Below are 26,728 nucleotides of genomic sequence, written 5' to 3'. Positions count from 1 at the left end.
TCAGGTCAGCTGGTTTTCCTTGGGAGGGTAGGGAGTTTGGGTAAACCACTTTTCTCAAACTCCGATCCTTCTGGCGCTCATGTAAATTCAGCATCCGGCATCCAGCCTGTGTAGGCCAGCTGTGAGATCAAGGGGATCTTTTGTAAAAAGACTTGTGCTCATGATTTTCCTCTGGACCACAGGCAGCCCTGTGGGAATTCTCCTTCCTTGCAGGCCCAATATCTAAGATCCCATCTGAGAATTTCCTTCCCTGGGATAAACTAGAGATCAGCTCCCCTACTGATTCTATCTGGGACCCAAACGATTCTGTCACTTGCTGCCAAAAGCCCAAACAAAACTAAAATAAATGTTAATGGCAGCTTAAACCCAAAGAGTTAGTTCCTACCATTATGATAGCATCACTACTAAGTGTTCTCGTGCTCAGGTTATCAAAAATAAGCCATTTCCACGGTCAATTCTGAATGAAAGCTGGAATAGAAAGGCAAATCAATGCATTAGCTCAAAACAGCAGGAATGGTTGGGCACTGCTGGGTGGCAGGCCCCACAGCTCATTGTTGAATGTCACTCTACAGGTGGTCCAGGAGCAGGGTAGCTACAGAAATGAGCAGCTAAGAATGTAAAATAAGGAAGTTTTTTTGCACTGACATCTTTGCAATTATGTAATTGCTTAGTTAATGCAAGGAATTCGAGTACAGATTTCCTTACAGCTGCCAATAATCTCAGTTGGCAAACCCTTTGTTGGACATCCTGGTTCTAGTATACAAATGCCAGCGCAGGAATGTCCAGAGTGAGGGTGCTAGGAGTGGCCAGGCTGACAGCTGAGGGCGGCACTGACGACCTCACTGCTCACAGCCTAGTGTGCAGCCTTCTCACCGTGGGCTGCTGGCTTCCCCTGCTCATGGCCGCAGCGCCCCAGTTCCGAGGCTACGGGCAGATGCTCTGGAACGGAGTTTCTATTCCATGACTGTGGAATTCCAACCACGTGGAGGTGTTTCAGCGTTCACCGTTCCAGGACAAGGCTGTCCTGCTGCAGCTCACTGGCCAAGCGGCAGACCTGGCTAAGTAGTGGCTCGGAAGTGAGGTGTGTTATCTGCAGAAACTTGAAGATCCTAGAGTTTCCTCTACACTTGACCTGGCAGTCTTAGGAAGGTCTTGATGGCTTCTTTAGTCTGGTTTTTTTCCTATTTCTTGGCAGTTGTGTGTAAGTCAATCTTCCAGTCCTACACCACTCTGCTCTTTCATTGGAACTACTTTTCCCCTGGTTCAGGGGACTCCTATCTTTGCTGTCCTTCAGACTCCTTGGAGTTAAAAACTATGGTAAACCAAGTTATAATGACATCAACATTAAGATTTCTGTGCAGATCAATCCAGGCCCAAGATTTATATCAAAGATACAACAATCTAATCCGATAAAACCTCCACAATAAGAAACAGATGCCTATTTATTTTAAAGGGATAGGTCTATTTATGCATTCATTTCAATTTTTATTCCAGTATAACAGACAATGTTTGGGATCAGAGAAAACTAAAGGGCATCGCAGATTTGATGTCGGGCACCAAAAAGAAATTTTAACTTCTTGAGGGAGGCACTTTCTCCTTCTGGAAGCATAAATGCAATATGCAAATGTCATACTGTTTGTGCCAAATGATTTTCCTTTTGCTCCAAATCTCTATCACTTTTTAAGAAGTTTTAATAAGGATACACTGAAATTAATTGAGCTAAGAATACTTTAGAAATGTTATCATCTGATGTAGCAGCTCTCATAGTACTCGCACTTGAAGTGCTGCTTCCAGCCGTGTTGATGAACACTGAACTCTTAGCACGTAAAGTCAACACCTCTCACAGCTGAGCACGAGCACACTCAGACCAATGTGGGGCTCCCAGCCCCCAGCCTTCTACCCGGTGGAGCTTTAAAATGTCAGGTTTTTGAGCCCCAGGAATTTAGAATTAAGCCCCTCCTCATGCCGAATTTTCACACCCAACCAGTAGCAGTGCAAGATGTCTTGTGCGTTCAAAGACTTCAGTGCACCATGTTGGAAATGTCTCCCAAACCCACGTGGCTGGATGTGATACATGTGGGCCAACTCTAAAGCAGAGTCAGTCCCACAGAATCTACCTTGATGATGGAAATGTCCTATAAATGTGTGTCATCCAATATGGTAGCCAATAGCCACATGTGACTACTGAACACTTGAAATGTAGTTAGTGTGACAAACTGAGTTTTTAATTTTAATAAACATATTTAAACAGGCACAGATGGCTAGTGGTATCCATGCTCAGCAGCAGTTCTAAAGCAGCAAGGCTTTGAGTAACATAACTTTTTGATGGACAGTAGTTTTATACACCAAAGAGGGACTCAATAAATACTTGGTAGCAACTGGTCATTGATAACCTCTCCCCCTCCTGCTCTTCTCAAGTAAAAGTAAAAGTAAAATAGCAACAATAAAAAACCCACATTAATTTAACACTAATCTCCTTGAATAAAACTAGTAACTTTTAATAGCTAGAAGTGGCATAGTCCAAGATAAAAATAAACTAACGCCAGCAGAACAAAGAATTAGAAATGAGCATACTAGAAGTTATTTATGTTTAATGCTTAAAAGTCTGAATGCACAAACAATCTACCATCATAGAAGTACTGGTGGTCAATACAATGCATTAAAACTATGTACAATGCACAGTTTAGTATCAAAATCTTTCTACACTGTAGAGTTTTACGAAACTGTTAATGACATCAAACACTAAGCACTTAAGACACCATTTTTTTTTTCTGCTACCACATTAGGAACGTCAATGGACAGCCCATTTCAACTTGCAGCATCCATCCATTTCTAGTATGAAATTAAGTAATTTTCTACGTATACAATAAAGTTTATCTACACGGTTCTCTTGATTTTGATCCATAGCAGCAAAGGCACTGTACATCAGCAGATCCACAGACTTAAAAGGTTTTTAAAGCATTCAAACAAAAAAATAATAATAAAAAAAGGGGTCACATATCATAGTTTAACAGCAACAACGACAACATAAAAGGTAACACAATGTTTCTGGCACAATGGCACAGCCTGTGTCCATTTCGGGAACATCCAACTAAGACATGGAAAGAGCTGGAGGTAAGGAGAGCAAGTCCTCACCCCAGGTGAGAGTCCATTCTTTCTGGGGCTCAGCGGGAGGTCCTCGCAAATCCTTCTCTGCTGTCCTTGTTTTGTAAAAGACGTGACTTGCACAGCGGGAGGCATCTGTGCAGTTTGAGAAGAACATGCCAAAAAATAGCCCATAATCTCTCCTAATGACAAAACTGCCCAAAGATAAACATCTCCCTTTGCAAAGAAATGTGGCAAAAATATCCAGAGGGATTAAGTTCTCTCTTTGAGGCCAAATTTAACTTGTTCATCTGTCTATAATACAATAAAAAAGGAATTAAAAACATATTACAAAGACACTTGTCAACAAGTCAAAAAAAGAAAAAAGAAACAAAAAAGAAGTCCAATTACTTTTATCGAATATAATCTAAAGCTATAGATATACTGGTTAAAGTTGTCCAAATAGACGCGAATGAATAGGATGTGGCCTGTCATTGTCTAACTGTTCAAATTTTCAAACATCTTGAAAATAAGTAGAAAACAAAAACAAAATAAACCTAACAACACAGCAACATATTGCTTCAATATGTAATTATACATTTCACATCTCTATACAGTCATTAGTCTACATTTAGTGACATTTTTATCGATTATTTTAAACCTTCCTTTGCCCTCCTTTGCCAAAAAAAGGGGGGAAGGGGTATCAAATACAATGCATCTTCATTACCAATGCAGGAGCAGACAGCTTTATTAGTCAGTCATTGTTAGAAAGCCTTCTTTAAACAAAATAAATATATTACAGATATAATACATAAAGATTCCGTTCACTGTTAGGTATGGTTATTCCACGTTCTTCCAAGTAGAGAGCTGAAGATTTGGTATCACAGGTTCTTAATGAGTATTCACAATTCAATAGCAAGGGGGGCAGGGGGATTCAATGCCACAACTGCGAAGAGTATTTGAAATCCTTGGTTTTAGATGGGGGAGCGCATTGGGGCGGGGATGACAGGACAAAGTGCTACAAGGAGGAGGAGTCCAGTTCGCATGAAGATTTGTCCTTAATAAATAACTTCGTAAACTGTGGCCTTCTTATCCCCAGAGCCAGTGACAATGTATTTGTCATCCACAGAGATGTCACAGCTAAGCACCGATGAGGATTCTTTGGACTGGGAAAGAAACATAAACAAAAAGGTTAAATGCTGAAAGAGAAGAGAAACCCATTAATACTGCGAGGCAGGACTGGGGGACTTAGAACAAAAGGGAGCATAACATGTCCCGCTGGCCGAACAGGAGCCCAAGCGAGGCAAGGCAGTGATGGTGCGTCCTTAGTGCAGCGGAGTCAGGGCCTCCTGAGGGAGCCTTCTCCATGTCAGTCTACAGGCTCTGCCCCGGGGACATCAGGTGCCAGGCAAGTGACCTACTGAAGCCAGGACCAATTTCAAATCCTGTTCTCCAGTCAGTTAAGAGCAGGGTGTCTTAGTATGAAAAACCCTAAGCTTCACTCATACGACTTGGATTTAGGTGGAGCTACAAACCCCAGACATGTCACTTAACCTGCCTGAGCCTCAGCTTCCTCCTGAAGGCAAACAGGTAAAGACTCCTTACCTGTCTGCCCTCTCTAGAGCGTTGCCATAGCATTCAAGTGAGAAAATACATGGGCAAGCGCACTGAAGTCACTGGGATTAACCAAAGAACATATATGCATAACCCATGGACTCAGACAACAGTGTGGTAATGACCAGAGGGGAGAAGGGGTGGGGGATGGGTGGGGGTGGGCAGAGAAGGGGTGGGGGATGGGTGGGGGTGGGCAGAGAAAGGGAAAAGGGGGACATCTGTAGCAGTGTCATCAATAAAATAAATACATTTAAAAAAAAACACACACTATAGATTTTTAATATGAAATGTAAAAATATTTCCTATTTTCCCCTGTGAAAAAACTGGAACACAAATTAGTTCGTTAGAAAGAAAAATGTACTGTACTTCTGAGTTCTGGATACCTTGTTCAACTGCAGAAGCTACAAGGGGCAACGTTAACTTTGAACTGTGCTAACAGACAGGCAGACAAAAATACTCACAGGATTTTAACTAAGACTTTGAACACTTAAAAAAATGAATGTTTGATATGTAGCTGCTAACCCACTACCAATGTTTCTCAACCTTTTTAATGTTTATTTTTTTTTAATTTGATTTTTAGAGAAAAGAAGAGTGAGATTGAGAGAGAAGGAGAGAGAAAACATCGATCGGTGGCCTCTGGTAGGCGCCCCAACCAGGGATCGAACCCACAACCTAGGTATGTGCCCTGACCGGGAATCGAACTTGCACCTTTTTTGGTGCACAGGATGACACTCCAACCAACTGAGCCACTGGGCCAGGGCTCTGAAACTTTTTTTTGATCGCAACCTGTATAATACATTTTACTTTGCAACCCAGTATACACACAATATGTAATACAAAACAAGGATTCTTATTGATCGATCGATAGATTTTATAGTCTTGGTTGGGACCATTTAAAAGGCTATGACCCACAATACAAAAAATGTGCCACTGTACAGATTATAAACTTTATGACAGCCAAGAATCAGCTATTTTTCTTCTACTGATTATCTTACACAGTACTTTCACTCAATCTATGCATTTTTGGAATCAACTATAATCTACTCTATGATGACTAAATATCACTGGTCAAGAAAACTGTAAATCTGTTATGATCCCCTCCTGGCCCACAAAACCACCACCAAAAAAATAATATCCTAAATATATAAAGTTGAAAAGAGGTCTTTTTTAACTTGCCTATGAAATTCTCACATGCTAGTAAGAGTGAGGAGAAAGGCTGTGTGTAACACGTCTAAAATTTACTTCTACAGATAATTTCACAAATTACGCAAAGTACCACTAAGTCATTAAGAACATAAGTTTATAAAATCAATCAAGATTTATTGAACTTTTCCATAACACTCTTCTTTGGGAGAAAATTCAAATAAATAGTAATACTAGTAAGAGTAGTCAGCAAAATGCTCAAATGTTGGAAAAAAAAAAGACAATGCAAAAAAAAAAGAAAGAAAATCACATAACAGAAAATGTCCACTCTAGTGTCTAAAGGATCAAGGGATGAGGAGCTCGTGAGTGCGGCAGGCACAGCACCGTGGCTCTGGGCGGAGAGAGAATGCGGAAGGTCCCAGCTCCCGGCCTGTAGTTGTGACACCAGCCTCCCTCAGCACAATCTTTTTCCTCTGTGCAATGGGAACAATACTAGCTCCTACCTCCTGGGACACTTACGTGCAATACTAATCTGCAAGGACGCACGGAAAGAGTTTCGTTAAACAACTATCATGCAGTGAGCACATGGTAAGTAAAGGTTAAAGCAGTGACGTGTTACCTGGAATATGCTGGCTCCATACGGCGTTCGCCAGGCGTTCAGAAGGTTGTCCTTCCCAGTGCTCACAAACCATTTGCCTACAGGAGGATTTCAAAAAAAAAAATAGCGTTCCTGATACTTTGTCAGACACTGAGATCTGCTTTACAGAGCTCCAAGCTATTCACAGGAACCTCATCTAATTTGCAACAAACAAGAGTTGTTTTCACTGGAAAAATAAAGCCCACTCTACTAGACTCAATGAGTATTTATACCATGACCAGGACACAGTGGATTAATGCCAGAAAAATCACACAGCATTAGGGAAGTTGGTATGTGTAAGGAAGTGGTACAGTTTTGAAGAGGGACATGTTAACGACTAAAGGACCTGACTTAAAATGAGTCAGCAGAAGGGTGGGAGGAATGGGGCTGGCCGACAGAAAAAGTGGAAGGGCTTGCTTACCACAATGGGCGAACTTGAGCGAGAGCACGCAGCTCTCGTGCAGATGGAGCTGGTACTTGTCTGGCTTGGTGACATGGAGCACCTCCACATTACTGTTCTCCATCCCCACTGCAAGCCACTCTCCAGTCGGGCAGTAGCCCAGAGAAAAGATCTAGAATAAGAACAGGTGACAGTGACAATGGCTACAGAGGACACACCTCCTTTAACTGGGAAGCACTGTTTCTTTTAGGGATGCTACTTAAATTATAAAGGAAATCAAGATTATTTAAATTGCACAGGAAAAAAAATCAAAGCCAAATGGGTGATCTCAAAGTAATGAGAGATCTCTACAATATAATTTAGTGATAAATTATGTACAATTCAAATATATACAGAGTAATAGACTTTGAAATAAAAACTTGCTAAAAGCTTATAATAAAAGAGATTTCTTAATCCTTTAATAAAATATATGCTGTTGTATTTTGAGAGAAAACAATGGAATTTTCGCTATCTAATCCAGAGTCAAAAGTGACTTCATCGAACAGTAAGGAACCACCCTCCTTAAGCATGTCATTCATTTCACAAAACCACGGCTTCTGAAATGTCACGGGCACGAGGCCTCACCTGCGAGGTGAAGTCGTGCTGCTGCAGCTGCCGCCCCTCGCGCAGGTCCCAGGATCGGACCGTGTTGTCCAGGCCGCCCGTCCAGAGCTTGGTGCCATCATTAGAAATGTCAATACAGCTGGCCCCGTCTGTGTGGCCCTGGAATTGCCTGAAAATGTCAAAATAGAGGGAAAATCCTTGAAAAGTTAGTTTTTAGGTGAACTCACTTTAGAATGCCTCAGCAATCAATTTCATTGCAGGCCCTATTTGTGGATTTCATTTTGGTTTATTATGTTTTCTAATTATTCAAAGTAATGACAAAGCATATACATGAGAGAGATTAAAGTTAAACTGAGAAGCTGTACTTCCTGTACTTTCGTTTATCTTTAAACACTTAGGAAGTACTTGAAATTACTTACGCTAAAACACACTGTAACTGATGGGAAAAAGTCTCCAACTGAAATAAACAAAAGGAAATGCACTGTGGCTTGCCTATGAACTATCAAAGCCACATTCTGAGGCCTATTCTCACTGCGATATGCAGGAAGCAGAGAATCTGAGAGGAAGTAAGGAATATTTCCCTTCTACAGAGCTGTGGGTGGGCGCAGGGAGCAGCAGAACGAACTCCGCCAGTTAGCAACAATGCGATTGCAGGTGGCTGTGCTCTCAAGTAAGGAACACGCGAGAAACTCAGCGTGACTTGGCTGCCCCAGGAGCTGGTAAACCGTCAAAGACACTCAGGGGAAGAAGGGATTAGAAGCAGTTCCTCTTGAGAGCCTTACCCAAAGGGAACAAAGTGATGACTATTTTGTTTTTGGAATCATAGACAGAGTTCAGTCCTGCCAAATATCTTACAGAAAGACAGCAAAAGCCTCTTCTCCTTGCACACGCCCCCGACTTGTAGGAGGCTTGATTACAGCCTTCTCACACCCGTTAGCTGATCACACTTCAGGCTTCCTGCTCTCACTGGTGCTGACATGTGGAGACTTGTTCCAGGGCCTTACATATCAACACCACCCTCTACAATCTCATTTCTAAACAGACGTCTTGGTTGTGTCTATCAACCCTTAAAGGTGGGACTACAGATAGTGCAGACCTTTTCAGGTGAAAAGTACCAAACACACGTCTGGGCCCATAGTAGGTGCTCAATAGCCATTTGTTGAAGGAATGAGCATGTCAGATATATGTGGCACCAAGAACAGCACCATGAATCTTCTCAGAAGTGTCTAGTGACAATGGTGGTTTGTTAGCAAGAACAGATGGCAAATTACAGATGTTTAATGAGCTCATGAGGTCATGGGAACTTTATGTACATTAATTATGTAAACGTGACCTCATTTTTTTAAAACCTGAATTGATACTGCTTAGTATAATGTCAAAAAAAAAAAAAAAAGAGAAGGCAACCCCTTTCATTTGATAAAGTTCAAATACTGCTGAAAATAACATTTTAATTAATAATCTGTTTCTAGAATCTTAAAATGAACCTATTCTTAAGAATTTTTAGTAAGATAATTATATTTCATCTCTTAGACATACAGACACACATACAGATCTCTGGCACATTGTGGTAGGTACAACCAGCTCCACCGCACGCCCTGGTGAGGAATCCTGCGGACTCACCTCACCAGCGTCTGGTTGTGCAGGTCCCACACGGCGATGTTGCCGTCGCTGCAGCAGGAGAAGCAGACCTTGGAGTCGGGGCTGATGGCCAGGGCGTAGCAGGCGGGGGCCGAGGATGTCAGCTCCGCCTTGATGCGCGGGGTTGGCGCGGCGAGGTCCCAGATGGACAGAGTGCTGGCTTCCCCTCCCACAATTAGGGTTCGGCCATCGGGGAGCAATCGGCAGGAACGGATGTAGTTATCCCTGTTCTGTAGAGACAAAAACCATCAGGAGATTACTCATGAGGAAAGGAAAACAGCATTAACACGAGAGCAGAAATCCATAAAAGTATTGTGTTCCCTCCTGGTTTTAATGAGCCATTTTTACTTATGACAATGATAGAGTGGATTAATGCTAGAAAATTACATGAAATTAGGGAAGTACTTAAACTTGATCTACAAAATTTAGTACTGAGATATTTAATCTTAATTAGCATATAAATGCAAAGATCTAGCCCACTCCCACCACCACCAGTCAACCAACTGCCTGAGTCATTTGCACACACAGGAGCGCATGCTCCTTAGTGCAGCAACCCACACACAGTCCTTGAGCAGCCACGCCTGGGAATCTGGTACAGTCAGCCTGGCTGGGGAGAGGTCCTGCTCCTGCAGCCAAACTATCAGGAGGCTAAAGGGACCTAACAGGCCCCTCCATTCATTATCTGTGTAAAGGCATCATAGGTTTGACTGATTAAGCAGCATCGGGTGGAGGTAAGACATGATTAAGGAGTGTTAAATGACAGGAAAAAAACCCGATTTCCTCCCAGTTTGTGAGGTCACGGGAATCTTGTGTATGTTAATTACGTTAAACTAACCTAGCATCCTGCTGTAGCAAAAATCCTACTGCTAGTCTAAGGAAGAAAATCACTCTCAAATTTCCTGAAAAACTCAAGGACAAATACCCATACAACAGCTAAGGGGGGTCTGCAGTGTTTTGTTACATGAAGTATGAAGTCACTCGTCTCGTAATATGACAGATTACGACAGTTAGGTGTACTCTCTCAGAAACCATGGGGGCTTCTCACTTTTCCTACATTCCTTTACCAGGTAGGAAAACAAGTGGTTTGGCGGCTCCCAGGCACTGGGCTGGCTGACGACAGCTGTCCTGGTGCAGGGTCATGTGAAGAACTGGATGACTCTGCCTTGAGAAACTGAAAGAAGACATGTGTCCTCACCAGCTTTCTCAACCTCCAAGTGAAAGACCACAAACCACTGAAAATAGCTGCCCACTTGCAATCAACACTGTGTGTGGCTCGTACATCCTGGTCTCTCCCCACCCTGTCCGAGTTTCTGAATGAAGGTCTACGCCCTGTCCACCATGCTCACTCACCAGACAGTCGAGCTGCGAGACAGGGCTCTTGTTGCCGGGGTGGCTGATGTCCCAGACCTTAACGCAGCCCTTCCCGCCCGTGTACACGTGTCTCGTGGGGTTGCTGATGGTCACTGCGCACACCACCTCCCCGTGGTTCAGGGTGTTGATCTGGCGAGCGTGCCGGGGGATGCCGGGTCCGATGAGGGCGTCGGGGGGGAAAGGGACAGGCTGCATCTGCCCATCGGCCGTCACGTGGAAGGAGTATGCTCTAAGGCAGTGGAGAGGAAAAAGACGGGAATGTAAAAAATGGTACTTAACTAATCAATGCAATGAGATGAAACAAAGCATTTTCAGTGCTACTTATGATTTGCAAACAAGTAAAATTTACTTAGTACAGTGGGAAGAATATAATTTTCAGAGTCATAGAGCAAGAACTATAATTAAATCTCAGGTCAACTCTTCACTAGACGCTGTGTGACATCAGTAGTTACTTACCCTCTCTGAACCTTAAACATCTTTAAAATGGAGAGAATGCCACCTACAACTCACAGAGAATTAAATAAGAGAGCCAATGCCCAATATAGTAACTGCTCCTTCACGGTACTCTGCAAACTTGCAGTGCCTTCCACTTTGGATGACTCAGAAGCCTCCTGTGATGAGATTTTGCCTATAGATCATTTCACACCAATCAAGACTTACTAATTTGAGATCAATAAGCCAAAATTATGAAGCTTTAAGGAGTTTCTAGGCTTACATCATTAAGTGGCAGATGTGACAATAAATAAATAAATAAATAAATAAATAAATAAATAAATAAATAAATAAATAAATAAATTCCTATCAGACTTGCAATAACAAATTCTAGTAATTCTAAATGGCTGAAAAAGTGTCCTGTGTGACTGCCCCACAGGCCCACCTGTGACTACCCATCAGCAGCTCCATCTCCAGTGAAGCATTTGGTTCCAAATGCAACTTAAAAGATAAGTTAGAGCATCTCCCTCACAGGCCTCTCTATTCAGGGCATGGAAGTCAGGAGGGGACGAGAGTGGGGCTGTTATGATGCATCAGGAGGCAGGAGGTATGGGTGGTGGGTGGGAGGGTGCTAGGCTTGTCTTGGGGGTATCACAGGTAATAGTCCATTTGAAATGATGCCATCTGCTTTTCACGGAGCTTCGGAATATGCTCTGTTTGTGGAAGAAGTTTACCGAAGACATACCAAGGGAAAGCATTTGTGAGTACACAAAGGACAGGTGCTTTGGAAAAAACGGCAGAGAAGTTTTAGAATCAAATAAAAACAGTTATGGTTCCTTAATGCAAAAAGCTACAGGACAGCCACATTCATCAAAGTTCAGCCCATCACTGAGGGGCCCCACGAAGGATGAAGCATGCCTATGGCTACAGAAGATGTGGGCTCCAGAGAGGAGAGGGCTTCCTCTGTCTCTGTAGACTACAGAGAAAGACGCAGAACTGGGTTGTAGAAGAAAAGTAGCATGTGAAACTTGCTGAGGGGGAAGGAGGGGGAAAGCTAGGAAGACAACACATGTAAGGTATTTCTTTGGTCAAATCAACAGAAGTTGGAGAGACCGTGGAGGTGTGACCTGAGACAGAGAGGTACTGAGGAGGACTCTAGGGCTTGGAACCCAGGTGACTAGGTAAGACATGAAAACGTTTGATTTTCTTCAACTTGAGGGCCTACGGGAACCGAAACAACTCAAGCAGAAGTTGAGCACTGTGATTCAGGAAAGAAGTCAGGTTAAAAGATCAAGGTCTGGTCATCCTCAAAGAAATGGCAGTGAAGTTAAGGTGCAGAACAATAATCTTGGAGCAGAGTATGCCGTGAAAAGAACAGATGCAGCGTCCAAGAGCATCCTACTTTAAAGGAATCTCCAGCAAGAACAATCAGGGAAGTAGATAATCAGGAGAGAGGACACAGTGGAAAGAGGTTCATTGAATGACAACTTATTAGGAGATTCATTCATTTAACACATATTTCCTGGGTACCCCAGTGTGCCAAGCACCATGCTAACAGTACTGGGGATACAACAGAAAGAAAAAACCCACATAGCCCCTATTCTCCTGAAGTTACAACCTGGGGGGAGGGGGGGGCAGGTGGCAGGTAGGTGGAAGGGCAAATTCATTAGTGAGAGATTCACATAAATCAATATAAACATGTAAGATGGTCCATGCTGTGAACAGTGTTTGTGCCATGGTTCTCTGGGAATCTGAGAGTGAGGACAGGGAAGACGGTAATGGGGCTGCAGTGTGAGGAATGGGCACGAACTTCCTAGGCAGGATGGTATGAGGAGGAAGAGTATGGAAAACTGAAGAGCAGAGTGAGATACAATGCTTATTATTTAGTCAGAAAATACTTATTAAATGCCTAATGAGCCAGGTTCTATCAGGCGCTGGGGAGTCAGAGGCGAGTAAGATAGACCAAGTGCCTACCCACCAGAGCCTAGACCCCAGAAGGGAAAACAGATATCATATCAACAGTTAAATAACCTCAATGGTGGTTAGATGCTGCCTCTCTCTCAAACACACACATGCACGCTTTTATTTGCAGATAAAAGAGACTAAAGATGCACAGAGAGGTCTTAGGTGGAGTATGAGCTGAGACGCGAACAAAGGACACACGAGCCTTGCGTGTTTCAAAGGGGAATGTGCCTGGAAGCGGAGCAGCAAATGCAAAGTCCTCAAAGCAGCGCCAAGCGAGAAAGGCCAGGCCCAGTGGAGAGTGACCAGATGCAGAGAGGCAATCCATGCAAACAAGGGCTTTGTTGGGTTGTGATGAGTAGGGTGGGCACTATTCTGAGCAGAATGGGAAGTCACTGAAGACTTTGTGCAGGGAATGACATGATTCAGTTAATGTTTTAAAGGATCATTCTGGTTGCTGGGTGAAGAGTGAAATGCAGGTGGCAGAATGAATGAAGGAAAGTAGTTGGGGGCAGGGCTAGTGCAGTAATCTAGGGAGAAGCCCATGGCTGGGGTTTGGGAGACTGGGAGAGAGCTAGGAATGAATTTGCAATTCAAAAAATCACTCTGGCTGGGTGAAGGTAGAGGAAGTTGTGTTGGATGGGACATTTGAATTTTGAAGGTGATGCAGTGAGGGGTGATGACAATGTCTTCTTTGTGAGTCTGTGAGTAGGTAACAAGCTGAGAAGGGCAGAAGCTCACTAGAGGTGATGTGGTCCAAGCCCCAAGATGCGGTTACTGGGGGACTGACCTTGTGAACACTAGTCACCAGGATGATGGTGGGCTCTACTGGAAGACCCGAAGCCAGTGCCGAATCCTTAATAAATCAGGGAAAGTGTCACAACAAGATGGAAGAGCAGGTAGAGTCCAATGACATAAGCCAGAGAGGCACAGGGTTTTCATAAAAAGGTCAAGGAATATGGTTCCAGAAGAGACTGGAGAAGCAAAGGGGGGTACAGGGACAACAATGACACAGCCTTTATCATCATGCAGTGGCCCTGAAGATTGTGAGTGTGAGACAAATAAAAGGGTACCCCCCCCTTAGAGGGCTGCGGTGGAGGGGTCCCTCAGGAGAGAGCTGGGTGCCAGGTCAGGCAAGGAGGGGAAGGTGGTGATGGTTGTAGAGAAAGGCTGACATTCTGAGGGATGGTGACGGAGAAAAAGGCTAATTGACTTAGCAATTAAGAGGTCATGAAGACTAAATCTTAAAGGAAGGGAAAGAAAGGTTATTCCAAGTTTAGATGGTGTTATGCATTCTTAATGATAATTTACTTGAAAAGACATCCCTTCTCTCCTCTCTAGAATCACTAAGTGGTTTTTAAAGCGCCTTGAGAATTTAAATAGTTAAGAAACCAGACATACAATTTCTTTCAAGGTTTTCAATAGGACAATTCTTCAACTTGACCACAACCACTCTGTGAACACCTACTATGTTCCTGGAACTCCCTTATTAAGAATCTCAAGAGCCTACTTGTATTAAGGACAGAATGTTATCCTCTGTTACAGGAATGAGTAATAAAAGGCAACCTTTCTAGAAATCAGAGCTGCTCAAGCTTGAAGTACTATTCTTTTTCTATCCAATTGGATGCATCAGTAAGTACACTCCTACCCACACGCCCTGCTATGTCATGCTAAGAATACAAGATCAGGCAGGGCAAGGGCCTTGCCCACAAATGGTTTACCATCTAGGAAGTGTGATGAGAAAAATACAGAAGTGACTATAATACCAGGTGGAAAATGCAAAGTAGGAAGTTCTGTGGTGGTTCAAAAAGGAAAGACAAAGCTTATGTTTCACGAGAGACATGGTACGAGAGACGGATTTTACTCAATGGAAGGGTTTCGCCAAGAGGAAAGAAATGGAAAAATGATCCCGGGGTGGGGGGTGGGGGTGGGATGAATAGCAGAGGACAAAGGGTCTAAAATGAGCTGAAATGATGTGGGTAATTTCTGGATTGGTTTTAATCCAGAGATTCACTTATTCAACAATGACTCCATAGTAAGTGGCTGGAAGAGCTGGCCCGAGTACAATCTGATAAAATATATCAGATATATGTACAACTCAATATAATGATATAAGAGAGGCGGCTTAGAATGCCAGCCTGAGAACATCACAAACAGAATTTAATGAAGGCCCCTTAAAGACTTCAAATAAACTCAGAAGGAACTGCAGGGAGACAGATCAACCAATTTAAGGTGAAATGAATATGGATACAACCCTAGTGGGAGAAAGTTCAAAGGTGACTGGATAGATCATTTAACAGAGGCTCTTCACCCTGGGTATTAGCTCCAGGGATCAAGATGGTGAGCAAAGCCTTCAGAGAGTTACAGGTGGAGAGTTGCCCTTTGGGAAATGTTGCTGGAATGAAAATGACAATGAATGGTAGATATGCATGGAAGTTATATGAAAATGATGAATAAGAAACCTTGCTCATCGGTAACCCTCTTCTTTACCTGACTCTTCTCCTTACCCCTATGCCTCCTACCTGTCCCACCGCCCCACCCTTCCTCATTTTACTGCTGTATTCTCTTTATATTTCTCTCAACTTACCAATGTTGCACTGATATTATAATGATTCAACTAATGTTTAGTGGTTAAGTGCAAATACACACACACACATACACACAGGGTGTCCTATATGTATACACACTTTAACAGCTGATAGCTGTAGATTCCATTACATTTTGAAAATGAAATGTAATAAACACTGCCTTTATAGTGTATGTACATTTTCTGGAACACCCTGTATACAGATATATAATACAGAGTATTTTCCTTCTTCTTTTTTCAGGGAAAGGGGTGGGATATCACCGGGGAAACCACTTCATAGGCTATATTTGGTAACAAGGGGTCCGATGGTAGGAGGAGTAAGAGGCAATTACTTCAATGCTCTAGATAAGACGCAGTGAGGGTCCTGAACTAGGGAGGGGGAGGATAGCACTAGAAGTAACAGACACAGGATTCTGTAGGACTCAACTTAGGGGGTATGAGGCAGGGGCCAATAACAACTGAGTTTCTGATTTCAGGAAAAAAGAAAATAGTAGTAGTTACTGAAAAATGGGCAAATTGGGAGGAAGTCTGGGAGGGACTTTGTGAATATGATGAATTTGAAGAGGAAGTAATACATACTCGAGATGCCTAGCTGAGATGACCAGCAAATAACTAGAAACACAGCGCTGGAGGGAGAGGGTGCAAGGAGCCAGAGAAACACGGTGACCTGCTGTGCGTACACAGGCAGGTGAGGCTACTAAGAGCTAAGAATGCATCTCTAAGGCAGATGGTGAACAGAACAGAGGAAGTTTGGACTATACTTCAAATAATCAAGGAATCTGCAAATCATTCTTTTTAAAACACGCATATCAGTTATTTTATTTGGATCACCATCTTTTGATGAAAACCCAGCTTAAAGAAGGTCCTTGGCTTTCCCACAACCCACCTCCCTTACCTTCCCTAAGAGGCTCGTAATTTTATAGTCACCTTTCTCATACTTTGTAATACCTTCTCCAAGTTTTTGATATTTCAAGACTAAACTAGACCTTGGATTCACAATTAAAGCCTGGCTATAATACTTTATGAAGTATGATAGAAAAATAGGTTCTGTATGTAGCATATGAACCCAATAGTAGGTTAGCCAGTCAACAAATACTTGAGGGTTTACTATGTGTCAAGCATTGTTCCTACTTTGAAAACTCTTGCTTTATAAAAACAAGTAAATATAACAGCAAGAAAAGATTTCTGAATTGTGAGCAGCCTAAAACCATAAACCTGAGGTCTTTGTTATGGCTGAATTCACATGCCATAGCCCATAATACAATTAGTACCACGGTTTTAATCAAATAGTTTCACATTATTTATAGAAGCCTCATTGAAGCAGAGGTAGGGGAGAAAGTCCATTTTTGGTTTAGGTTGAAATTAAACTATGTTGTCATTCCAATTACATACTGAGTGGAACCCTTGCTAATTCACCAGAATAGACAAGACGACCCAATGTGAATTATCAAATAAATGCTATTTTATTCATTAGTTTGGAACATGCATTTAATTATAATTTTTGATAAGATCTAGCAATTCATTTTATAAAAATAATTAGGACAGAGATGCTCAACTCTTAAGTCTTTCTTGAGGACAGTTGTGTGTGTGTGTGTGTGTGTGTGTGTGTGTGGTAAAGGACAGTTACTGTGTGTGTGTGTGTGTGTGTGTGTGTGTGTGTCTGTCTGTCTGTCTGTCTGTGTATGTGTGCGGTGGGGGAGACCTTAGGTCATTTATTATGTTTTATGTTCTAGCACAAAAGATAGTTTTTCTGTTGAAAAATATGCACAACACAAAATTTCACAATTGTGTATCTTATAATCTGAAGAGCCACATAATCATTATAATAATTTCTTCTGTAAAAATCTATAATAAAAGTGTATTATCTCTATATGTATAAATGAATGTGAATTTATGCCTTGATGCCATTATAGAAAAGACATACCAACAACAGGAATGTGGAGTCTAATTTACTCAGTCTAATCTTCTTTGGCCATTTCTGCACCCTACAATATGATAAAACCCTGAGGCAAAGCTAAACAGAAAATAATGCTACAGTTGACTGAATAAGGCACTGTGTACCAAAGATGGTGCTAAACATGTAATATATTGTCTTATTTCATCCTCATGTGTCCTCCTTGTTGGGTGGTGCCAGCTCTGGTTTACAGATAAGCTGACTGAAGCTCACAAAGTTAAAAAACTACATAAAGTCACTCTCTTCGTAGTTGTCATCTGGCAGAGTCAGAATCTATCTTGGATCTGCCTCACTCCAGAACCCATACTCTGTGGACCAAACCACATTCTCTTTGGGATTCCTGGTGTCATTTGCCAAATGCATTAGCTATGACTTATCACTCCCAGAACAAAAATTCTCAATTACCCTCTAACCCATCAACCCTTCCAAAAGGATTACAAATTTTTATAATACTAACAGTCAAGACTGAAGGAAGGAAGGGAGCCCAGTTCAAGGTTCAGAAGTACCACTTGGACCAGACCAGCTGTTGATTCTACAGTGGTGCAACTGGCTCAAACCCCCAAACACAGGGCTGTGATTGCTTCTTTAAATACACCTAATACATTTTCACCCCTGTGGCCTCTGGGCAGCAGCTGAGACGAGAAGCACCACCTTACCTGCTCTGGTGGTTATACTATAGCTGTGGGTGCGACTGCTGATTAACTAAGCAGTGATGCTGTACCTGAACACAGGACGAACCCCTCCATCCCCATAGCTTCATAAGGAACTCATAGGTATTTGAGCGATTTGATTAATCCTTTGACCTTGTTATTTAGTCACTGCTTGCAATAGACCAAACTTTTCACCTTCAAAGGCATCAGAGTTCTTGGTCAATAAGACTTGTTAGTCAGTAAACAACTATTTGCAGAACACACATAAGTACACAGAATTTTATAATTGATTATACCTTCAACTCTCAAGGAACTTGAAGTCTAATTTGCCTTAACTCCTTTATTAATGTCAAATATTTACTGAACAACTGACTATGGAGCCAGCACGTGTCTGATCCAACAGAAAAGAGTCTGTAAAGCAGTAAGTTACAGAAAAAAGAACCAAGAGTTTGATGTATCAGGTGGAAAGTGAAGAAAAGGTCAAGGTCAGGATTAACACTGAGGGGCACGCAACTTGGGGAGAGAATGAGAACACACAGGAAATAAAAAGGTGATAAGTTCCTGAGAGTATACTTAGTGAATAAATAAGTAATGGGAAGTCAGAGATGAGAGAGACTGACACATGTTTTCATCCATCCATCCATCCATCCATCCATCCATCCATCCATCCATCCATCCATCAGATATAAACTGTGATCAACAACTATGAACCAGGTGCCATTCTAGGCACTGGAGCTATTTCTGTAACTGAACAGCAAAGAGTTCTTCTGCTCTGCTATCATGGACCTTACTTTCAAGCAGGGAGAGGTAGATACATGTATGAAAAAAGCTACAGACAAGTATGAAAAAGGCAAAGAACAGAAAAGAGCCATGATGGAGAGAAAGGGAGAGGAGGATGCTATTTTAGATAAGGTTGTCGGAGCAGAACGCTCATAAAGTGAGATCTTAGCAGAGACCTGAAGTGAGACAACAGGCGAGAGTAGAGCTGAAGTGTGCAGGAAGGACAAGAAAGAGCAAATGCCCCAAGGTAGGCAAGCCAGTGGGGGGCCTTAAGCAAAGGGGACTCAGCTCCTACTGAGGACCAAGTCTGGAAAGCAGAGGGCAGGTGAGAAAGCACTAGAGATTGGGGAAGCAGCATGGATGTGGCGTGTAGAGACAGACAGGATGCCAATGGAAAGAGCAATGAGAGTAAGAAACACATGTGACTACTAAGGCAGGGGAGGATCGGAGGGGATGCTTCCCAAAAGAGAGGAGAGAGGAAGCAAGCTGGGATTTTAAAGGAAAAGCAAGTGTTATTTCATGGTAAATTCATTGTATCTGGGAAGATGAAGCCAAATAGCAGAGAGAACTGTCTATGGGTAGTAATCGAAAGCTATGAAGGATGAGGAATGAGATTTGGAGAGATCGAAATGTCCAAGAGGAGGCTGGAACGATGTGTCTGAGTTCTGCCTTCATGACGCAAGGGGGCTGTGAATACAGGGACTCCCAATACCCAGCTCCCAAGACAAGAAGCCAACTGACAACTGAGCAAGCCACCTTTTCCAGAAATACAACTGAGCATAAAACCACACGTCTTTCTTTTCAGCCTTTGAAGTCTGGCATGTCCTTTCCCAACATGCTCAAATTTTGAGCATCCCTCCCGGTTTACACATAAGAATTTTTTTTCAAGGCAACAGAAGAATTGCCTTGAAAACTGTAACAGACATAGAGAAAATTGCTGATTGCTGGAGATGCCTCAGCAATTTGCATTTCCCTATTAGTTCAAGATTTTAAATTGAAAACACAAAACCCCACCTCATTACCTCTTTTGTTGTGCTCAGAGAAAATGGAAAATACTTTGCAAGGGAAAAAATGCAAGCCACGGGAAATGCCCTACACTGTCTAGCAGTACTCAAAATCTAAAGGGCCAGAAAGGGCCCAGGGCCTGGCACACCATGAGCAGGGGCACCGAGGTACTCACGGTTTTCCTCCTGGAATGCCTGTCAGGTTTGGAGGGATTGCTGGCACGCGCATGTGATGGTGCGGATCAAATCCAACCTAAAATTTTTTGCAAGCAAAACAGAAACACAGTTACATTTACTCATTTCATCCTACTCAATATCTTTTCTAAAACTTGGGAAAACAGATTATTTAAAAATAATATTTTAGAAATATATACAGAAGTACTTATTTATTGATGAAATGATGGGATGTTTATGATTTCATGGTAAAATAATTAGGAGAGGAACATACATAAAAATATACTAATAATTATTCATGTTCCTGATGGAAAGGATTCACTAAATTATTATACTACTTGCTATACTTTTGTACGTTTAAAATTTTTTAACTGAATATAAAATTTTTTAAATTTACCTCACAAAAGAAAATGGATCTCATGATATAATTACATATAGTTTAACCTATAAATGCACACTATACATAATTCCAATTATACAAACCACATTAAAAGAATATGTATGACAGTCCTCTGTGCTCTGAAATGTTCATTACGTAAGAACCCGCACACGTACCACCGGTGACCTCCCATAGGCGGCGGCCGCGGCGGCGGCGGCGGCGGCCGCGCTCATCTGCGGGGAGATGTTGTGCAGCCCTGCGTAGGCGGCTCCAGGGCTGGTCAGCTCCCCGTTCATGCCAGCATGGGGCACGATCCCAAACGGGGCTGGGTACGGACAAGGGACTGCCATTGGGGTCCTCAGGCTTGAAGCTACACACGAAAATGGAAGGAGGAAAGAGAAAAGCCCAGAACACAGGAAATAATGAAGTATGACATTCTTATATACATCAAGAAAATAGGTTCAAATAAGCTTATTTTAATATTCTCCAAAATCATTCAAGTCATCATTGGAGTGCATTCATTCACCTTATTTTACTGAATACCTACTATGTGCCAGACATAGTAGGTACCAGGTGCCTGGTTTGGGTTAAATAACTTTGTCAAACAGCCATTCAATGATGGTTATTAACACTCTTAACAAATTACACTTTTTAACTGCTTTAATTTCTTTAAAAAAACAAACAACTTATAAATACGGAGAAAAACTTTTTTCTTACTAACCCAAAGGGTCGACGCCTGGTGGTTTCCCAGGTACAGGCCTCAGTCCAGGAGTGGAATTGCTGCCTGGGGTGGGTGCATCGGTTCGTGGAGTAGGGGTATTGGACTTTGAAACAGGAGTAGTAGATTTTTCATTCTAACAAGAGATGCAATAAGATACACTGGCAATGAGAACACAGTTTTAATAATGATGTTTAAAAACAATAATGTTTTACACACTGATGCTTCTATATCTTGCTCTCCCTTCCTCTCTCTGAAATCAATAAAAATAATAATAAAAAAACAAAACAATGTTTTACATTTTAAAAGGTAAAGAAAAAAGAAAAATGGAAAAGATTATTCAGCTTGGGCCTTTATTTTCATTAATTATAAAGAGCTAAAAAAAAATAGTTCCCTGAGAACACAAAACCAATGTTCAGGAGAACATACAGTGTAGCTGAATTTAGGATAGAGCAACAGACCATTTCCAGGAAACTTTCCAGGAAACTGGCTAGTATCAGATGGAGGCAGACAAGTCGTAAGTTCTGACTTTGACCGCCACTTGCTGGTGGCTTTGATTTAAGATTGAGTGGTTTGAGTTGGGTTCCTGGAGTATTATTCAAGTCACAAGGGATTTCTTGTTAACAGGTCCCATTAGAAAAGATGCAAGCCTGAATCATCACACAGATTGGCACAGAGGAGTTGCTGTAACAAAAAGGCCAACAGGCAGAGAGAAAACAGAGAAATCTAGCTCATGGTCAGACATACTGCCCCGCCCTAATATGCAGACAAACTGACAATTTTTTTCCTTTAGTGGTGAATTCAAAAGGTTATTTAAAAACTGAATTTGTATATTTTTGTTGTTAATGTTATGTTACAAGGAAATAATTGGTGAGGAAAAAGGAAGACACACCACACAAAAAAAGCAATTAACTGCACGGTTACAGAAGGGGTTAGAAGAGGTCGTCCTGACTTGCCAGCATTTTCATTTTGCATTTATTTGTGGTGTGAGTCGATGTGGATTTTTATAAATGACAAGATTACTTTTGAGATAGAAAGGTAAAATTATTGCAGTCATATACAGTGTGGTCATTCAAACAAAACTAGAAACAAAATCACATCCAAGCGAAAAACTAAATTTACCATAAACCACAGGTGACAAAACTATGTCTGTAACCCCAGTGTGCATTTCTTCATCTGCACTAGGACACATTTCATTCAATTTCCCCACCTCCCTCCTCTCGCCTTGCAGAAAGACTCACAAGATAAACATCCATCACTAACAAGTCAGTAAACCCATCTGTTCCCAAAATACTTCTGTCAATTAAACTTGAATACTGAATGTATACACACATTTGGAAATAAACGTCCTACAGAAAAATATGAAAAATACAAAATTAAAAAAATAGTCAAACCCAACCATCCCGAAACAGGCAACACTAAGAAAGATGGTGAAGAACTGCTTACAAGGCTAAGTTCTTTGGATTTGGAGGAAGGAGTGCTGCTGGAGGATGCAATTGAGGCTGGGCTGATGGGGGCATCTTTCTTGAGCAGGCGTGTCTTGTCCAGGCCATTCTCTCTGGGGGAATGTGCTGGGCTCCCTCGAGGGGAAGATGGATCCTACAAAGTAACATCTCGGGTATTAATGCAGCACAGCACATTCACAATGCTGGAGTACTTGGGTGTGGACGTTTCTAGGTGAAAGTATTTAATAGCTTAGAAGCGCAAAATGTTCTGGAGATAATAAGACTCACTGAATCACTGAAGAAAATGTTCAGTATTGAGGCCAAGAAAGTACTACAAATTTATAGTATATACTTAAAACAAAAATCAAAACCCTAAAAATTGGCGAGTCACTTGTCAATGGTATCTATAGGCTAACCACAGAGGCCTGGTGTGCATGTGTGGTGGGAGCAAAACAAACTTGCACACCACAGAAAAGAATCACAGTAACAAGAGGATCAGTAACAAAGAATATCAGTAATACACAAATTTTCCAGGTAAATATAAAGCGGGTCCTTTTAGAAATTAAGAAAACATTGTGGATGCTAATTGTTAGGACACTAGTCATTGTTAGAACTGGGTAAGAACAGGAGGTTAAATGAACCATAAACATACCTCATTGGAAACGTCAACCACCAAGTTGTCATCACTCTTCTCACCATCGCTGTCCTGCATTGACAATTGACAAGTATTATCTCCTCCCCCAGTAAAAAAAAAAAAAGCCAAATTCACCCTAGATAAATCCAGATTAACTGGTCATGTCTTATAAAAATGAACTGCACCAAACAGTGCCAACCACTCTACAATGTACTGTTCTTTAATCTTCATGCTGGAAGTTCTGAGGTAGCTAATATGATGATTCCACTTTATAGCATGAAAAGTCAAAGCTTATGTCTTCCTTGTTACTCTAGTCTAGAGTATCAGCTGCAAACTGGAACGCACACACTGAATCCGCCTACACATGGGCATGATGTGTTCTGCCAGTGATTTTTTTAAAAACTGGGTAAGTAGCCACAATTTAAATTGGGAGTTTACACACAAAAATCCTAATTTTCAGCTTTTGTTTTTCCCTGAGGCCTGCAGTCTTGCTAGGCAGCACCACAGGAAGCAGAGTGGGGACTGCTTTTCTCCATCCCAGTCCCATCCAGCTTGCTCCCTTTACTATGTGACCTAAAGAACCAGTCACTGAAGAAAAACGAGTGTCAACCCACACCAAGGACAAAGTCCCAGTCCACACACTTTCTGTACTCCTCAGCACAGGAGTTCATCTAAACATTGTAACAGGATTCCTGTGATTTTATATTTTCCTTTACCATTTCTAGCTGACCACAAGAAATTCAGCCACCTAGGACTATATGGAGGGAAACACATACATCTATAGGAACAGTAATATGGAACACCCAAGTCTTCTGTTAGCTGCCAGATAAAGGCACTCTGTTCTCACTCACATACATGTGTGCTCACCTGCGCCCAAGCAGGACTTTAGGCTAGCAAATTAAGACAAAACTTGGACTGCCATAAAATTTTTTTTCCTCCTAGGATGTTGTTATACTGTATTCTAGTTTTGGCTGGTAACAGTCAAAGGGTAACATGGCTGCTGATAAAAAGCAAGGTAAACTGGCCTCCCCCCACCCAAAGCAAAGGTGAATGAACCTACATAACGAGCTGCAATTTCCTTTTCTTCAGTTTTCTGCTTTTTGCTATCAGAGGAGTAGTCCGTGGAGTTTCTGTGTTTCTCAGCACCTCGGAAACTGGCTGATGGGGATACAGAAGAGCTCTGAAATCAGAAAGAGAAGCAGGGTTGACAGATGATCAGTCATTTAACAGTGTGGTTTTTTGAATCATTTGAGACTTTATCTCCTTTTTGTTCATTAGCACACACTTGCAAAGCTGGTAAGAGGAAACAGGAGAGAGGGGAGGAGGTGACAGGAACAAGAAAACAGGTATACAGAGAGAAACAAGGAGAAGAAAAAGGGAAAAGGAACCGGAGGAAAGCTTTAGAGAGCTGAGAAAGGAAGTAGATAGAAGAGAAAATGTAAGGAAGAAAAAGGCAGGCACCTTTTCTTGAAGTTGGCTGGCTAATGGAAAGCCGGTATTTTAAGCCTCCACAGAGAAACTGTGAATAATTTAGAGTCCAGCTTGAGAGATAATTAGTAGTTCTTCAATGAAAAAAAGAGGAGAGGTTCCCCAAAATAATGATCATGTGCACAATGGTCATATTTACAGAATTCTGCTTCATCTAGTACCTTAAGGACCTGGGAGATGCACTGACAGATTAAAACAAAACAAACAAACAAACAAAAAAACCCCACAGCTACAGAAAAAAAATGCACTTTGTTCCTTTGCTCCTAGAGTTATCATGAGCCTGCCCCTTTTTATCTCTGGAAACCCGGAACCCCATTAGGCCCACGGAATGGAGGAAGGTGGTCCCTCCCTCTTGGGATCATGGTCAGGGGCAATCTGTACGAGTTCAGGCCACCTCTGTCATCTCTGCTCTTCCAAAGAGTTCTCAACCCAAGGAGTCTCACATACAGCAAACAAAAACCAGTGACAAGATCTGAAGCACAGTGAATGAGTCTGTCTGCCATTAAGGCCAGGTGGTTACTGGGCACATTTAGATGATATGAGAGCTTAAAACCACAGATGAAAAAGCACTGATGAAAACTGGAACTAACCTTAGGAACTGGCTAGTGACTCAGTTCCAGAAATACCAAACAGAAGCTCTACATAAAGGTGAAGCCTAAAAGAGGGAGCAGGGCTGAGTGCAGGAGTAACCTGCCAATTTTACAGGCTGAGGAGCCAAGTCCCTCAGTAGGGCTCCAAGACTAGACTCCAAGTTCAAAGTTAGTGCAGCCTTGGTAGGAAAGGGCTGGTCTTGGAGGACAAAGGGTACCTGGAGATAAGAACAGAAGTTCTAGGAAGAACAAAGAGTCACTGCCAGAACATCCTTGCCTGGCATCCAACTCAGTTCAGAAAACTGTTCAGGAAGGTCTTCTATAAAATTAATTCTTTGTAATTTTTTTTTTACCTTACTTTGTTAGTAATAATTAACATTCATAAAGACACACAAAATTTCCAGGGGCCTTTTAATTAACTTTGGGACCCAGTGTAATAGCCAGAACTTCAGGCTCTATATTCTGTTTTACTTCCATTGCACCATGATGCCACATTCTCTTTTTTGGCTAAACTTTCAAAGCATGTAGTTAGAGGAAAACCAATAAACTTTTTCACACCTGGGTTGGTACAGCTACTAAGAGATCACCCCCTAGTGGTCAGCTGTAGTGATGGCAACTCCACCACCAGCTCCAAAGGCAGCGATGTAGGGTGGGAGTTTGGAGAACGATGAGACCGACCAGTGAGTGGGTTCCCACCAATAGGGGCTGGCTGGTTCTAAACCCTTCCTTCTGGTACCAGTCCCTTTCAAGGTTTTATATGACTACTCTAGATGTAGGCACCAAACCGAGCAACTATCCCTACAAACATTCACCCTTAAGCTTAGTGGCAGAAAAGATGGCAGGCATTATTTAAAAAGATGGCAGGCATTATTTAAAAAGATGGCAGGCATTATTAAATGAAACCAAACATTAGAAGCCAAACAATTTTTAAAAGTGGACTGCTTCCTGACTTTCATATATCTCCACTGAGTTCCATTCCTTGTCCCCAAGCTATACTTGGTTCAATGCTTCTGCTTTGCTTTCACACCAGGACCCAACGAACTCAGGTTTTCATGACCAGGATCACTCCACTGAAATCACACACACACCCATCATCTGTGAGCCACTGTATTAGTGCAGAGGCCCAGGTTTACTTTCTCCCCTGTCCTCCACATTTCTGGGATTTGTATTTCCTAAACAGATATTCAACAAATGAAATCCCTAAGAAGAAGTAACAAATGGTTTCCCACCACCAAAATGTCTGGGTAGAGTTATTCTCTAAGGCACTTTGCTTCATGCCCCACCTGGGCTCCTGGCCTGTCTCAGCACTATGAGCTTGCTGTTCCCCAGTGCTCCCTGTGTTTATAGTGCAACTGTAGCCCTTTTTCCTGGCTTATGAGAATGCTCTTTCCCTCAGTATCTTCCCTTTGAAATCTCCTCATTCTTAAGAACAAGCTCTAAC

At 42.0% G+C, this 26,728-nt stretch overlaps 1 protein-coding gene across 4 annotated transcripts in view; it reads right to left on the bottom strand.

The window, feature by feature from the left end:
- Nucleotides 1–2,574: 2,574 nt before the first annotated feature.
- The window catches only part of LOC107544921 (transducin-like enhancer protein 4), a 135,239-nt gene continuing 111,085 nt past the window's right edge, over nucleotides 2,575–26,728 (bottom strand). For all 4 annotated transcript variants that reach the window (XM_087822713.1, XM_087822714.1, XM_087822715.1 and 1 more), the window contains exons 9-20: nucleotides 24,270–24,389; nucleotides 23,228–23,281; nucleotides 22,577–22,729; nucleotides 21,134–21,266; nucleotides 20,589–20,782; nucleotides 20,036–20,112; nucleotides 10,470–10,719; nucleotides 9,102–9,349; nucleotides 7,503–7,650; nucleotides 6,900–7,050; nucleotides 6,461–6,537; nucleotides 2,575–4,250 (exon numbers count right to left, since the gene is read on the bottom strand). In XM_087822713.1, coding sequence (XP_087678839.1) covers nucleotides 4,143–4,250; nucleotides 6,461–6,537; nucleotides 6,900–7,050; nucleotides 7,503–7,650; nucleotides 9,102–9,349; nucleotides 10,470–10,719; nucleotides 20,036–20,112; nucleotides 20,589–20,782; nucleotides 21,134–21,266; nucleotides 22,577–22,729; nucleotides 23,228–23,281; nucleotides 24,270–24,389 — 1,713 coding nt within the window. In that variant the 3' untranslated portion in view covers nucleotides 2,575–4,142. The remainder of the gene's footprint in view (nucleotides 4,251–6,460; nucleotides 6,538–6,899; nucleotides 7,051–7,502; nucleotides 7,651–9,101; nucleotides 9,350–10,469; nucleotides 10,720–20,035; nucleotides 20,113–20,588; nucleotides 20,783–21,133; nucleotides 21,267–22,576; nucleotides 22,730–23,227; nucleotides 23,282–24,269; nucleotides 24,390–26,728) is intronic.

This window comes from Miniopterus natalensis, chromosome 12 (assembly GCF_054644295.1).
Source record: "Miniopterus natalensis isolate mMinNat1 chromosome 12, mMinNat1.hap1, whole genome shotgun sequence".
NCBI lineage: Eukaryota > Metazoa > Chordata > Mammalia > Chiroptera > Miniopteridae > Miniopterus > Miniopterus natalensis.
Note: the sequence above shows the minus strand (reverse complement) of the source record. Positions and strands in the feature narration are given on the sequence as shown.